This window comes from Hyperoodon ampullatus (genome assembly GCF_949752795.1).
Source record: "Hyperoodon ampullatus genome assembly, chromosome: 4".
Taxonomy (NCBI): domain Eukaryota; kingdom Metazoa; phylum Chordata; class Mammalia; order Artiodactyla; family Ziphiidae; genus Hyperoodon; species Hyperoodon ampullatus.
Window position 1 is genome coordinate 140,187,215 of NC_136917.1, and position 15,557 is coordinate 140,202,771.

Consider the following 15,557-nt stretch of genomic DNA (forward strand, 5'->3'; position numbering starts at 1 on the left):
CACAGACTGACCATTGAGATTGGCAGGAAAACCAAGAGAACCTAGAATAATGGCTTCCTTGTTTTGTAAGAGTGGTCATCTACCTGTGTAGGATAAAGGGTCTCTGTGAGAAAAGTGTGACTTTGAAGGGAGGACTTCTCCTCAAAAGACAAAAGGACTTTTTTAAAAGGAGTAATCTTAATACATGTCGTCAGTCTCTCTAAAACAATAAAATACAGGATAAATCATTGCATATTTTTAAAATATAAAATACTCCTTGAATCCTACAACATGACAATACACAGAGCAGGATTTCATAAAGAAACTGCCTAGATCCCAAGAGCCTCAAACTCCCAACCTGACATGTACTCTGTCATAGGCCCTCCCACCGTGTACCCGTACAGCACCAGAGGGCAAAGCCAATGCTTGATTCTAGAGAATTAAGAGGTTACTGAAAACTTTAGGCTATCATAGAAAAGGAAAACTTAAAACTCAGCATCAGAAACCGCTTCTCTTAAAGTCCATTGGCCAGACTCCATTCCAGGAGCCCCCTATACCCCAATTTCTCTTGCAGACATGCTGCTAGGGCCTGTTCCCTTTCAAATCATAAACACTTCCTTCATGCCTTCCCTTCCCTTGGGAGTCCCGGGATACCCAGCCATACAGGGCTGACCTCATGGTTCAATTCCCTTCACTTGAAAACAGTGTTGTTTTTCTCCTAGAAAGGGCCATTCAACAATAGGTTGATTACAGTGTAACAATAATATATAGAGGTTAAAATTTCTTGTTTTGAATAGTATGGGGAAATATTTTCAACATGTTAAGTGAAAGCAAAAGTTAAAAAACAGAATGACACACATTTGTGATATATATAACTAGAAGGAACTATACCAGACATTGGAAATGTTTTTGGTTATGTGGCAGAATCTCAGGTGATTTAAACAATCTTAATACTTTTCAGTGTTGTTTGCATTTTCTACAATGGGTGTATATGTCAGAAAAAAATTTTAATGTCAGAAAAATATTATTTTCCAAAAGAATTGATGAAACTGTAAGCCCTATAAAGACAGTATAGACAGTTTCATGTTATTGCAGAGCTCATTAAAATTTAGTTTGCTAAACCCTGCTCCCTTGTGTTAGCGGAAAAGAAGTCAAATCCATTCTTAGGAACACTGACTCTAATGCAGGAGGTCCTTGTTCTATACTTTGAGTAACATTGACAGTGGCTAAAAGTTTAGATTTTTGAGTCATAAAGCTACACCTTGACTCCTAGCTCTGTTACTTACTACTTATATGACACTCTGGTTTCAAGCACCTTCTAGTCTGTTTCCTCACCTGTAATCTGAGAGTTGTGAGAATTGAGACAAAGTTTCTGGAAAACATTAAACTAGATTTTCTTAATCTGGAGTCCATGGGCTCAGGTTGTAGTCAGGAGGACCCCCCCACTGACAATGTATCTGTCTACTCCTTTCATCACAGTCTCTAAGTAGTTGGGGCCCAAACGTCAGAACCTCCTCTAATAAATACCTAATAAATGGTAGCTATTATTTTTATTTCAGGTTTTGAGGGATCTTTCCACCTTTAGTGCTGTTCTAGGGCATATAGGGACATTCTACTCTAATTTTCTGGTCATTAAGTTACCTGATACATAGCATCCCTATTGAATGTGAACCTGGGCTATTCATGGGGTTTTCCTACCTCCACTCTCCTTCCTCTCTCCTGGTAGGGATATTTGACATATCTTGGGAGCCAACACAGAGCAAAAGTTTTCTAAGACTGCATATTGCTGTAGAGTTGAACCTGTAACTCAAAAGGTATATCCTGTTCCAGGAAAATTTGTTTTCTTTATGCTGTTAAGGTTCTGTGTGCTACCCGAGTCTGAGACTTCATGTCTTACAGACAATTCAGAAACATTCTCAGACAATATCTCTTTGAATATGATCCCTGTCCCATGTTTATCTTTCTTTCAGGTTTTCCAATTGAACATTATGTGTGTCAGACCCCCTCATTCTAGCTCATGGCTTTTTTCATATTTTCCAGATTTTTACCTTCTGTTTACCTTCTTTCACATTCTGGGTAATTTCTTCAGCTCTATCTTCTATTTCACAAATTCTCTCTGTGCTGTAATTAATCAGCTGTTTAATCTTCACACTGACTTTATAAGCCTTGACGATGCAAATATAATTGGCAAATCAATCACTGACAATTAGTATTTATTAAAATCTCTTTTTCCTTAATTTTATAGGAACCTTTAAAGGACTAGTAGTAAAGAAACATTTACCTGAGGTTTATCCATGTATTCTGCTTCCCTTCTTATTTCTGTTAAATTCAAGCAAAATTAAACCAAAAGAATTAAGACTAGCATGGCAATTCTGTTTTTAAAAGTTCTCTCTCTCTCTCGTGCATATGTATATGGACAGATATTCATGTAATGTTAACAATAGTTATTTCTGATTAATGGGTCTTGGAGTAGTTTTTAACTTTCTTATTTTTCTAAAATAGGTGAATCTTCTACTTGAGCAAGTATAATTTAACAACAACAACAAAGTAGAAAAAAAGGTTGTAAATTTCAGCAGCTGAGTGAGGAGCCACTACTCCTGCCAGTCAGCTTAAATTCTATTGATATACTGCGTACTTTAATTCACTTTAGACTTTCCTGCCTCATCATTTAGTCATTAATGTTCAATATTGAGCTTTCTTTCTAAAGGTAAAGTACAACAGAGAAAAGAGAGAGAGAGAGGTGGGGGGGGGAGAGAAAAAACCCCAAATTGTGATCTTGAAACATTTTCATATAAAAAGTTTTCATTATAAAAGTAATTTTCATTAAAAAATTTGAGTTGCTGAGATTCCCACCATAGTAGCAACTATACTCCAAACTTTTCTTGACTATGTAGCCAAGTATAGCAATAGGGGTGATATTTTCTTATAATCAGCACTTGGGTATTATTTACAGTTGGACAGTGAACAGATGAAGGCTCTGGGACCATTGATCCTGTAGTGAAATTATCTCATGAAAAGTTGTCAGAATCAAAGTTACTTTTGTTTGATTTTTTTTTTTTTTTTTTTTTTGCGGTACACGGGCCTCTCACTGCTGTGGCCTCTCCCGTTGTGGAGCACAGGCTCCGGACGCACAGGCTCAGCGGCCGTGGCTCACGGGCCCAGCCGCTCCGTGGCATGTGGGATCTTCCCGAACCGGGGAACGAACCCGTGCCCCCTGCATCGGCAGGCGGACTCTCAACCACTGCGCCACCAGGGAAGCCCTTTTGTTTGATTTTTGTCTTTAGTTTTTCATAAGCACCATTTCAACTGGACTAGGGTTCTGAACCCCTATTATTCCCTCCATAGTGTTTCATAGCTGTATCTAATTGATAACTATTATTTCAGAGGACACAGTTACTGCTCTAATATGGGTGGTCTACCAAACCCCCAACCAGTTAATGATCTAGCTCTTCTCTTAGGTGAATTCATACTGACATTTGCTCCTCAGCAGATAATTAGCTATTGTTTTGTCTCTAAAGTATATTTGAGTTACCCAGTGGAAGCAAAATTATTCAATTATTGTGATTTTCCAGTTTCTAATTTCTTATTATTCTCTAACATTTCATGTCTTTGTGGCATTTTCATTTCAGAAACATTATAAAGGCAATTCATTACTGAGAATACGTAGAATGCTCTTGAAACAAAAAAATCCAAGACTGTTGTCTTAGTCCAGTCCATTACATGAATAGTAAACATGAACAACAAGTAACAAGATATTTTGAGTCACACCTGACTACGCTACAAAAAAAAAGAAGAGACCCTCAAAACAGGTTAGTGCTACTGGCTAGTCATTTGTGCTTCCTTTAAGTACTCTGTGTCAGCCATTCTCCAGGTGTGGTTCCAGGACTAAACCCAGTGTATTACCTGGGAAGGTTAGGAATGCAAATTCTTGGGTCCTTACCCAGACCAACTGAATTGTGCATTTTAACAAAATGCTGATGCATGCTGTTGTTGCAGAACCATTGCCTAGTTGGTGTGGTCTCAAGGCAAGGAGACTGGCAAGGAGCTACCAAAAGGCAATTTGCTCCATGTGTTTTGCCACCTTTTCTGATCTCCTGTTCCCCCACCCCAACCCCATCAAGGGCTGATGTAAATTACAAAAGGAAAATGGGTGTCTTATGCTCTGTGCAATCCAATATTGTCAGCCACAAACGGATCTCATACAGAGGTAACTGTATTTTAGTGATCAAGGGTGTAGTCTGTGGAGTCTAACTCCCTGGTTTCAAATATTGGCTCCACTTTCTACCAGCTATTTCTCATCTCCTCCTCTTAGTTTCCTCTATTTGTAAAATGATAGCTAATAATGGTAATGACCTCATGAGGTCATTGAGATGATTAAATATAAAGTGCTTGGCATATAATAAGTGATTCATAAATGACGCTATTCTGTTACAAGATTTTTCTCCCCTAGGCTGTACTTTGGTACAAATATCAAGGTGGGCATCACTTCAGTTGTATAATTATGTGTCATATTTAGTGTCATATTAGGTTGTAGGAAAGTTAAGGAGAAAAAAATTATGAATTCACATGCTGCCTTCCTACATACCATGTCAACATAATTAATGAAGTAACATTTATAGAACATGTAGTAGTTTTAAGATATTCTGTAAATTCAGCATATTTATGATAATGACAGCCTCTACATTTATGGTTTTAAAGCAATACACTTCTAGGCCTCCAAATATAAATGGATCTCAGTAATTGGTGGTGATAGTTTTAATTCCTTCTGCTTCTCACTTGAATCCTTTATGACAAATTCTTTAAGAGCCATGGCACAGCTCAGCACATTACACATGAAAAGCATTCAGCTTAGGTTTCTCTCTCCTGATACAACAAACACAGTGGTTAGTGTTAATAAATTCAAAGCTATTATGTTACCTCCAACAAAATCAGGCTCAACATTTAAAAGGTCATTTACTTGTAATTTTACATGACAGTTATAAAACTGTTTCCATGGGAACACTTTAAAGACCATTTGTTTGGTCTTTAATTGTTCATTTGTTCGTTTAGATCAACCCATGTTGAAGATGTGCATTAAAATCCACTTGATTTACTGGTTGACACTTTATCTACATCTAGGCCTCAGTCAATAGCTTGCTTATTCAAAGTATAAAGTGGGTAATTAGAAGACTCTCATGGACTTTTTAAATCTTGAAATATTACTTCAAAACTGAATGTAGTTGGAGCAGAAGCACTTACCTTTCCATGAAAATATTTTTACTTTCAATAGTAGGATGAGGATGGCAGCCTTTTTAAATGGTAAGACTGTAAGATCCTTCTGTTTTTGTACATATCCAAAAGATTTCTAGATTTTAAATGTATTGACACTAGGGTTCAGTTAGTTTTCCTTTGAATCTCAGATGATACATACGGTATAATAAAAAAATATGTTTTCAGTCTTTGTCCCTGGTTCCTGGCACTAAGCTCCTAGAACCCTTGCAATTTCCTGTTACATCTCTCGTTATTCCTAACAAGCCCATACCTGAGTTTTTGTAATGAGGTGACTCCAGGCTCTGGTCACCAGAGGAATCAACCATATGAATTAGAGGGCTAGAACTATCAGCCTCACCCCCAAGATCTCCAGGGAAGTAGGAGGGGCTGGAGAGAGTTCAATAATCAATGGCCAATAACTTAATCATGTCTAGGTAATGAAACTTAAGTAAACAATGTTAAAGGAGCATCTGGGTAAACACATCCATGTGCTGGGAGGGTGGAGCACCAGGACAGGACAGGGAAGTGCTGCACACTTCTCCCCCCACTTTGCCCTATGCACGTCCTTCCTCCCATCTGTTCCTGGTTTGTATCCTTTATAATAAAACTATACTCCTAAGTACAGTGCTTTCCTGAATTCTGGGTCATTCTAGCACATTATTGAACCGGGGAGGGGGTGGGAACACCTAATTTGTAGTTGGCCAGGCAGAAGTGTGGGTACCCGGGGGACTCTATTGTCGGCTGGTGTCTGAAGTGGGGGCAACCTTGTGGTACTTCTAACTTCTGGAATCTACGTTAACTCTTGGTACTGTCAGAATTGAAGGAAACCCAGTCGGTGTCAGATAATCAAAGAACTGCTGTTGAACAGTGGAGTAGGGGAGATAGAAGAGGCTCTCCTATCATTCTCCAGTGCTCTTGGGATTCCTATGATGACCACTGTCTGGCACTACTGCCCAGGTGTCACACTGTAGACCTAGCTAAAAACTCCAGTAGGAGTAAAGTGAGAGGAACAAAATATCCAGTTCAGTACTTCAATATACATCATGGTTTTTAATAGCTGTTACTGTAAAATGCTTTATGAACTGCAAAGTCCTAGTCAACCTAAGGTTTACCACCAGTGGGTAGCTTTCTCTCTTCTGCAATCAAATTTACTGGCATTTGGAGCACACTGATACAGCCTTCACACCTTTCGGGAAAAGTAAAATGAACTATACCTGTTCCTCAAACCTGTTCTGGAAGGCCTTGCCAAATCTAAAAACTCAAATGGTAATTTTAATGCTTTGCTGTGCCTTTGTCCCTGATCTCTACCTTGTGGTCAGGGCTCCACAAAGATTATGTTTAAAAATAAACCTTGCTTCATACCTTGGCTTAAGGGCACAGCGTGAGCTATTTTCAGCATTCAAAATTCACTAGATACTAACTAGTAATTTATATACTTGAGACCACTGTTATCTGTCAGGAATTGAAACATTTCTTTAAACTACAACTAATTCAGGAACGTGGACATCTTAAGGCAAACTGAAAAACGCAATATGATATAATTCTATCATTAGTATTTTCTGACTTCAAAAAAAGAAAAAAAAATATCTATATAAATAAAAATATAAGCTTTGTAGCAGATACCCAACTGCCAAAGAGAACAGACTTGGAAATGTTCATAAACTTTGATCCTAAAATAAAAACAACCTTCTAATTCCTATTATCTTTAAATCCATGACTTCTCCAGTTGTGTGAAGCCATCCTCTTCAGTATATTTCATAAATGTGATACCATTTAACATCAGCATTACTAAAAGTCATGTTGATCTTTTATTTTATTTTATTTATTTATTTTTTTTTGCGGTAGGCGGGCCTCTCACTGTTGTGGCCTCTCCCCTTGCGGAGCACAGGCTCCGGAGCACAGGCTCAGTGGCCATGGCTCACGGGCCCAGCCGCTCCGCGGCATGTGGGATCTTCCCAGACCGGGGCACGAACCCGTGTCCCCTGCATCGGCAGGCGGACTCTCAACCACTGCGCCACCAGGGAAGCCCTGATCTTTTAAATTTAACACACTAGTAAGTGGAGAAAGTATTTTTAAAATAGGCTGTACTAAAATCCCATTGGCTATTGTGCTCCACCATATAGAAGAGCAAATATCAACCTCTTCCTCCTTCCTTTCTTTTGAACTGATTTTTGGGGACTGGAGATGTGTACTGAGAATTTTATATCTCAATTCGTGTATCAGTCATGTTAATACAGATGAGAAGACATCTCTGACCACAAACCAACTTCCACACTGGTAAGGTGAAAAAAGAGTCATGAACACATAATTTTAAAGTTTACTTTAAAAATGTAAATATCTCCCAATATTTAACAGGTAAAGAAAATAGCATATTGGTGTATGTGGTTGTTATATTTTATTTTCCAAGTAATACTGATTAAAAATATTTACACACCTACTTTTAAGTCCACAGTTTAGCACTCTTATTTGTATGGCTTTAAAAGTTATAGCACAAGATCTTTACATTAAGGATTGGGGAAAAAGATTCATTCAAAACAAAGCCTGATATATTATATACATGTTTTTTCTCTGTACTTTATTTTAAATACATTAATTTTTAAGTGATGCTTATCTTTTTTTCATCTGGTGGTAAAATACTAGTGCAACTTTTCATCAAAATAAAGTTTACCACAGATATAAGTGAATTTTCCCAATTGAAAATGGCCCTTCAGCCGCCATTGAATGAAATTTCTCAATCTAACTGAAGTGAAAAAGAACTGGTAGCTGTCACTGTAAGGAAAATACCGAGTGCTATATAGCATGACCTACATTGCTCCTTGCAACACAAACTCTGAAAGAACCAGAGGCGCTTTACAGAAGTTTAGTTGAATTTGAAAAGGCACATGGGTGTGGTTGGTTTTTAAACATTCTAGAAATTTGCCGCCGCCACCACCACCGTTTCTGTTGCAGAGATGACATCTGTGACTGTCAGGGTAGACAAGAGTGTTGTTCAAGCTAAAGAAAGCCAGAAGCCAAAATTTAACTGCACAGTAACAATGCACTTTTCTTCATGCAGCCTTGTGTATCCTATATATTCAAATGTTCTAACATGCATTAGAATACATAAACTTGTATTCTAATGATTTTACATTTGATTTTACAATATGGGGGAAAAAAAACTTGAGGAAGGACATGACTGGGCAAAGAGAGAAGGGAGAACCCTTACCACAATGAAAATAGATACATTCGTACCCAACTATATAATAAGAATATAATCCGTTTCAGTTTTCCAGAAATATACTTCTCAAAGCTTCCCATTCACTTATGGGAAAGATCCCTCCTCCATGGCATCAAGTGGGGGAAAATCAGTTTGTTTCAACAGAAACAGTTCAACACAACAGGAAAGAGCTTAACTTTGGTCCACATGTCTGTTAGCTTAAGGACAGTCACACTGCCCATCAGTTCAAAAACTCAACACATAAATTTAAAAATATATTCATTTGTTATTTCATTCTAAAACTGGCATAGGTGTTCTGTTCTCATTTCCTGACTTTTCAGCTTGGGAATCCACTGTTGATTTGGTCTCTAAACCCTCAGCATCTTCGTGATCTTCTCTGGCCGCCTCAGCAGCATCTGCTTGGGTAGGCTCTCTCTCCTCTTGGTTCATGATTTCAGGGGTCACTTGATCCAAGTCTGCTTCTAGAAGCTCAGTTTGTACTTCCATTGGCATCTGATTTACCCGTTCAACATGCAGCTCCTCTACATGTACTTCGGTACCTTCTTCAGTCTGAATTCGACCCACTTCTAGATAACTTACCTGGACCTGTTCTGGAAGCTCGTTCATATGTGAATCGTGCACTTGGCTGTCCTGGAGCAGATCTGGGTGGACCTGTTCCACAGTCACTTGTGCTGAATCCACTTGAACCTGAAGCAATGGTAACACGTGCACCTTCCCAACTTGTTCTATAATAGTCATTGATGTCACAGGTTCAGTTTGCACACGTGTTTCTACTGAAAGAACTTCTTCAGTTACTAGACGCTCTGAAATATTATGAGCATCACTGAGATGCCTCCTTAATTCATTTCCTTGCATAAACCACAAGTCACACAAAGTACAATGGTTGGGTTTATCTCCAGTGTGTATTACCAAGTGATCTTTGAACTGGTCCCAGCTGTTAAACACACTATTACAGACCTGAAATAACCAAACATTTGGTGTTAACACATATTCAAACTGAAGGAAATACGGATGCATTTATTCTCTATAAGAAAAAAGCTGAAGATTTTTCTGAAAATGTTATAAATATGACATCTGTAACATAGTCTAAGGGAATTTCATAATTCTTTTGTTTATTTGATATTTTACCTGATTAGCTAACAACTTAAATCCTTTTGGGGAACATTTTAATATTGCCTATATTAAAGGACTATAAAGTAACACTATTATAATTTCTTCCATGATATCAACATTAAGAACAATTTCACCATGTGGAATAAATACACACTAATCATGGAAGAAGAGCCAATTATAGCTGGTCTGCCTCCTCCACCCCACTCCTGAATTCTAATGATTGTTCTATGGTTAAGAGTAACCATAGTTTCAGACTATGTTACTTAGGACATAATTTTATTGACATTGGTATCATCTAGGGTTGGGTAAAAACAACAACTACTACTACTATTATTCCCCCTTATGAAAGGAAGACAGTGATGTTCTTTACTCTCATTTCTTTCTAAGCTTGTCAGCTCTGTACCTTTGCTCTAGGTCTGTCACCCTTCACTTCTAATGATTTCAAACACAGACTCCTTTGCTAAGGACGGAGTACACCCACACATACCTGACATTCATAAAGCTTCTTTCTTCCCTTTTTTGCCCCCACTCCAGTTTGGCATGCAGTCAGGTGACATTTGAGGGTGCTATTTCTAGCAAATCGTTCATGACAATTCGGACATTCAAAAGGTTTTTCACCTGTTAGAATAGAAAAAAAAATCATATTGACAAATTAAGAAAAACAGAAAATGCAAAAAGTTTTTTCTTTTTGGTTAATTCTAATAGCACCTTCTTGAAAGAAGGATCAGAATTTATAACTCAGATGTTTCCACCACATCCAAAAGACTATTCTAAGAGGTGGAAATAGTAAGTTTTTAATGATTCTTATAATTGTATCTGTGCTCTAGCAAAGAAATAAAACTTGGATCTGAATGTTGTTCCATGTTTTTGCATTTCTTAAAAAATTGTATATTTTCCCTTAGATAGAAATCAAGGTCAATTTCCTTTTTGGGGACATGCACCCCTCTCCATTCCACAAGCATTTTTTGAGCAATTATTGCGTTGCCAGGCCATGTGCTAGGTAATGAAGATAAACTGTCCTTGTTTTTAAAAACTTCATATCATAGGCCAGAGTATTTCAGGAAGGTGAAATACATGAACATAAACAAATGCAATGCACCACAGAAGGCCTGTTACAGAGAAGAGGGCAATGGGAAATGGGACTGCAGCAGTACAGAGGAGGAGAGTGATGAATTCTGCCTGGAATGGAATGAGAGAAGGACAGGAAAGAAGTAGGTTATTCTAGGCAGAGGCACAGAAGTGTAAAACAGCATGGCAGGTGAGGAGTAAGGAGGGAGGTGTCATACTGACTCCCAGATCTCTGGCTTAGAATACCAACCAGAATAAAGAACAGAGAAGTCCAAGTAGGTTTGGAGTGGGATGTGCTAGGGAAGATTATAAATTCATTTTTGAGTTGGTGAGTCTGAGGTACTCAAAGCAAAGTGGAAAATCTGGTAGACAGTTACATAGACAAATCTGGAGCTAAACAGAGGGTGGACTGACATACAGATATAGAATCCAATAAAACATCCAGTTAAAATAGCAGGTCGATGAAGCAAGCAAAGAAAACAAAAAGAATAGCCAGAAGTAGAAGGAAAGAACACTGAGGAAAATTAAGAAAGAAATTTCAGGAAGATGAGGTAATAAACAGCGCCTAACTGAACAGAAAGATCAGGTAGGGTAACAGGGGACTGGAATAACTCTAGCAAGAACACTGTGAGTGGTATGGTGGAATCAGAAGCCACACTACAGTGGGATAAGGGAGCATGAGTGAGGCAAGTTGATGGAAACCGTCAGTACAGAATTCTTTCAAGAAGGCTTGGAAGTAAAGAGGAGACGTGACTAGAGGGGGACATGTCAATAAGAGGTTCTCTAAGCCAGAAGAGAGTCATTACTTATTTGCTGAAGGAGAAGGAACCCGTGGAGAAGGAGAGAGTAGTAGGCATGACAGATGAGACATGGTCTTGGAGGAGACATCAAGGTGTGGGATTCAGGATTGGCCTTGAAGAAAAGGGAAATATCTTTCTCTGTAATAAAAGAGAAGGAGACAACGAGGAGCCACATCGTTTACACCACAGCTAGGTTGGGGGTAGGAAGTCAGACATGTCACCTGCTGGGGTGGGGTGTGGGCAGAGGTCTTGAGTGCTGCACTGAAGGTCTAGAATGCCAATTAGGACAGGAAAGATATAAATCAGACACCAAAAGGCCTAACTCAAGGTCTGATAAGAATTTTTTCCAGTAGTGCTCAGCAGGAAGCAGAAGTAAATGACTGCAATAATTCATTCCAGGATGAAGGGTTCAAAAGCCAAAGGGAGCAGGGCCTCGGTCCTCCGCCCGCGCCCACTGGAGCCTGTTCGCGTTGACTAACCAGAGTCCGCGAATTCAACGCTCCGAGCCCGTTCGGACGGCCCCGACCCCCAGCTTTCTGTCCTTTGAAGACACTAAGAATAATGTCCCTGCGTCAGTTTTTACTTGAGCCAATCACCTGTCATGCCTGGAACAGGGATCGTACCCAGATTGCCCTGAGCCCCAATAACCACGAAGTCCACATCTATGAGAACAGGAGCCAGTGGGTGAAAGCTCATGAACTCAAGGAGCACAACGGACACATCACAGGTACCGACTGGGCTCCCAAGAGTGACCGCGTCGTCACTTGTGGGGCTGACCGCAATGCCTACGTGTGGAGTCAGAAAGATGGTGCCTGGAAGCCGACCCTGGTGATCCTGAGAATTAACCGTGCAGCCACTTTTGTCAAGTGGTCCCCGCTAGAGAACAAATTTGCTGTGGGCAGCGGAGCACGACTCATTTCTGTTTGTTACTTCGAGTCCGAAAATGACTGGTGGGTAAGCAAGCACATTAAAAAACCCATTCGTTCCACGGTCCTCAGCTTGGATTGGCATCCCAACAATGTCTTGCTGGCAGCAGGATCCTGTGATTTCAAATGCAGAGTGTTTTCTGCCTACATTAAAGAAGTGGATGAGAAGCCAGCCAGTACACCCTGGGGCAGCAAGATGCCTTTTGGTCAGCTGATGTCAGAGTTTGGTGGCCGTGGCAGTGGCACTGGTGGCTGGGTGCACGGGGTCAGCTTCTCCGCCAGCGGGAGCTGCCTGGCCTGGGTCAGCCACGATAGCACCATGTCCGTTGCCGATGCCTCAAAAAGTGTGCAGGTCTCAACTCTGAAGACAGTTCCTGCCCCTCCTGAGTGTGTGCTTCGTCTCGGAGAACAGCGTCGTGGCCGCTGGCCGTGACTGCTGCTCCATGCTCTTTAGCTGCGCTGACCGCGGCTGCTTGACCTTCGTCTCCAAGCTAGACATCCTGAAACAGAGCATCCAGCGCAACATGTCGGCCATGGAGCGCTTCTGCAACACGGACAAGTGGGCCACAACCGAGGACCACAACACGGCCCTGGAGACACTGCACCAGAACAGCATCACTCAAGCGTCTATTTATGAGGTGGACAAGCAAGATTGTCGCAAATTTTGCACTACTGGCATCGATGGAGCCATGACCATTTGGGATTTCAAGACCTTAGAGTCTTCTATCCAGGGCCTTCGGATAATGTGAAGCTGAGCGAGCCTCCCAGATCTAGCATGAGGACGGACAGGCTGCGCCAGGCAGCTGCACCATTTGCATCATGGGCAGGAGAGCCAGCCACCAGGAAACACTGAAGACACATATGGCGCAAACCTTGTTGTGTGTTTTGTTTGAGGATAATTAGTGTAAGTGTTGGTTTTTTAAAAGCAGCAGTGATTTGGGTTTTGTTTTGCTATTTCATTCCATTCTTGACCAAAGCTTCTCTTTAAGTAGTTTATTATGGAAAATTGTCACACTAACTTAAAGAAAGGGGTGGGGGAGGTATGTAAATTGTCCACTAAAAAATTAAATAAAAATACTGAATGTGGGGGAGGAAAAAGCCAAAGGGAATATGCTTAGAGTACAAGAAAAAGTGACTTAAGATATATACAATGAGGACAAGATAACGTCAGAAATGGGGCAGTAAACTAGGTGGAAAGGGGTATGGAAAGACAGGAAGGCTGAATGAGGCAGACTCCCACAGTCAAAGTAAGGAAAGCGGTGAGAATTCAAGAGACGGGATGATGCTTGTAGAGAACAGGACTAAGATTTCAGAGGTGGAACCTCAGTGATGATCTGGTCCTAGACATGACCCTCATACGCACGTGGAACAGACACAGTCAAGTAACTCTGAGCTGTGTTTTATCCCTGACAAAACAATTATAGCTTATTTTTTATATAATTTTCATGAGATGAAAAAATTAATTTGAGAGAGAAGACCTAATCGCTTAGAATTATTGTTGGTATAGAAACTCCTTTACAACTCCCCAAATGTTGGGAGATACTGCTAACTAGAATAGTTTTGTTTTAATAGTGTATAATTTTTCACTATAAATGAAGCCTACAGATAAAAATTGTCATAACCTCTTTAAAGGGCAATTTGATAATATTTGCCAAGATATAAAATGCACATATTCTGTGACTTGGCAATTCTGCTGTCAAAAATTAAGTTATTTGAACAGGTACACAAAGATTATGTACAGGTGTGTTTATTACAGTGCAGTGTGTAATAGTAAAAGACTAGCAACAACCTAAAAGTGTATCAACAGGGATGGTTAAGTAAATTATGGCATACCCAAACACTGAAATACCACGCAGCCACAATGAAAAAAATTAAGTAGATTCATGAATGTTTCACCCATTAAAGAGTTCAAGATAAATTAAATGGCGTAACATTGTATTGCATGCTCCTGTTTGTTTCAAAACTTCTGTGTGTGTCTGTTTATGGTTACTTGAAAATGCAAAGAATGTATCTGGAAGGATAAATAAGAAAACGATGTCAGTAACTGCTTCTGGGGAGATCTATTTAAGTAGGAAAGAGATTCACTTTTCAGTGCACATCATTTGAGCTTCTGCTATTTAAAAAATTAGTTTAATAAGCCCAATAAAATCTAGGAATTGTAAGAGATTAATTATACTTTAGATGTGCAGAAAGTACAGTCTTCCAAGTGCTTTTATCATTTTCTCTTATTTGTCACAACCCTGTAAAGTAGGCATCATTATTCTTATTTACACAGACAAGGAAAGAGGCCCAAAGATAAAGTTCATCAAGCTGACAAATGTCAGAACTGGAGCCTGGGAATTCCCTGGCGGTCCAGTGGTTAGGACTCGACAATTTCACTGCCAGGGCCAGGGTTCAATCCCTGGTCAGGGAACTAAGATCCCGAGAGCTGCGCGGTGTGGCCAAAAAACAAAAAACCAAAAAAACCTGGAGCCTGAATCTAATTATGGTTTCCGGACCCAGATTTTTTCCTACAATTCCACACTACCTCTCTGGGCAACTAGGGAACAATTATTTGAAAACATGGTTACAGGTCATCTTTGGATTCTTTCACATGCGGTGTCCCACAGGCGTATCTGTCAATATATCTGCTCTCTCCCCCCACCCACAAATCTTACCCTTCTATATTTTTCTTTCTAAATTAATAAACTTCCAATCATGTAGCCACCCAAATCAGAAAGCTGGGAGTCACCTTCTCTTTTACCCCTACATCTCACCAATCACCAAACCCTGTTGATTCTGCCTACTTAATGTTCTATCTCCAACCCTTTTTCACTATTACTGCCTCTATTCAATCCCCCATCCTTGTTTAGATTACTCCAACAGACTTCGAATTAGACCCAGTAGGCTTCACCCACTCCAATCTACCCTGCCAGTTCTCTCTCTCTAAAGCACAAATTTAATCAGAAAACTCCCTGGCTTAAATTTCTTTAAAGTGACCCAGAGTCTTTCAAGATAAAAATCCAAACTCATTTAGAGCACTTAAATGAAAATAACTACATGATCTTAGCCTCATGTCCCATCACTTTCTCTCTTGTCCTTGAACCACTGGGAGATCGTCCATGATGCCTAAGTGCATGCCACATGGTCAGCCCTCCAAACTCTTTAGCCGCATCTCCTGGCATTTGGACCCAATCCTCCAGTCATAACAACCTGCTAGCAAGT

General features: G+C 39.9%; 2 protein-coding genes across 3 annotated transcripts in view; one reads left to right on the forward strand and one right to left on the reverse strand.

Annotated features, from left to right (window-relative positions):
* Positions 1–8,612: 8,612 nt before the first annotated feature.
* ZNF131 (zinc finger protein 131) overlaps positions 8,613–15,557 on the reverse strand; it is a gene marked incomplete at its 5' end in the record, with an annotated part of 31,687 nt that continues 24,742 nt past the window's right edge. For both annotated transcript variants that reach the window (XM_079702399.1, XM_079702398.1), the window contains 2 exons: positions 8,613–9,403; positions 10,047–10,177. In XM_079702399.1, coding sequence (XP_079558525.1) covers positions 8,717–9,403; positions 10,047–10,177 — 818 coding nt within the window. In that variant the 3' untranslated portion in view covers positions 8,613–8,716. The remainder of the gene's footprint in view (positions 9,404–10,046; positions 10,178–15,557) is intronic.
* LOC307052899 (actin-related protein 2/3 complex subunit 1A-like) lies at positions 11,989–13,102 on the forward strand (the record flags this gene model as incomplete). Its single annotated transcript, XM_079704071.1, is given in 2 exon segments — positions 11,989–12,722; positions 12,724–13,102. Coding segments are annotated over 2 exon segments (1,113 nt in total).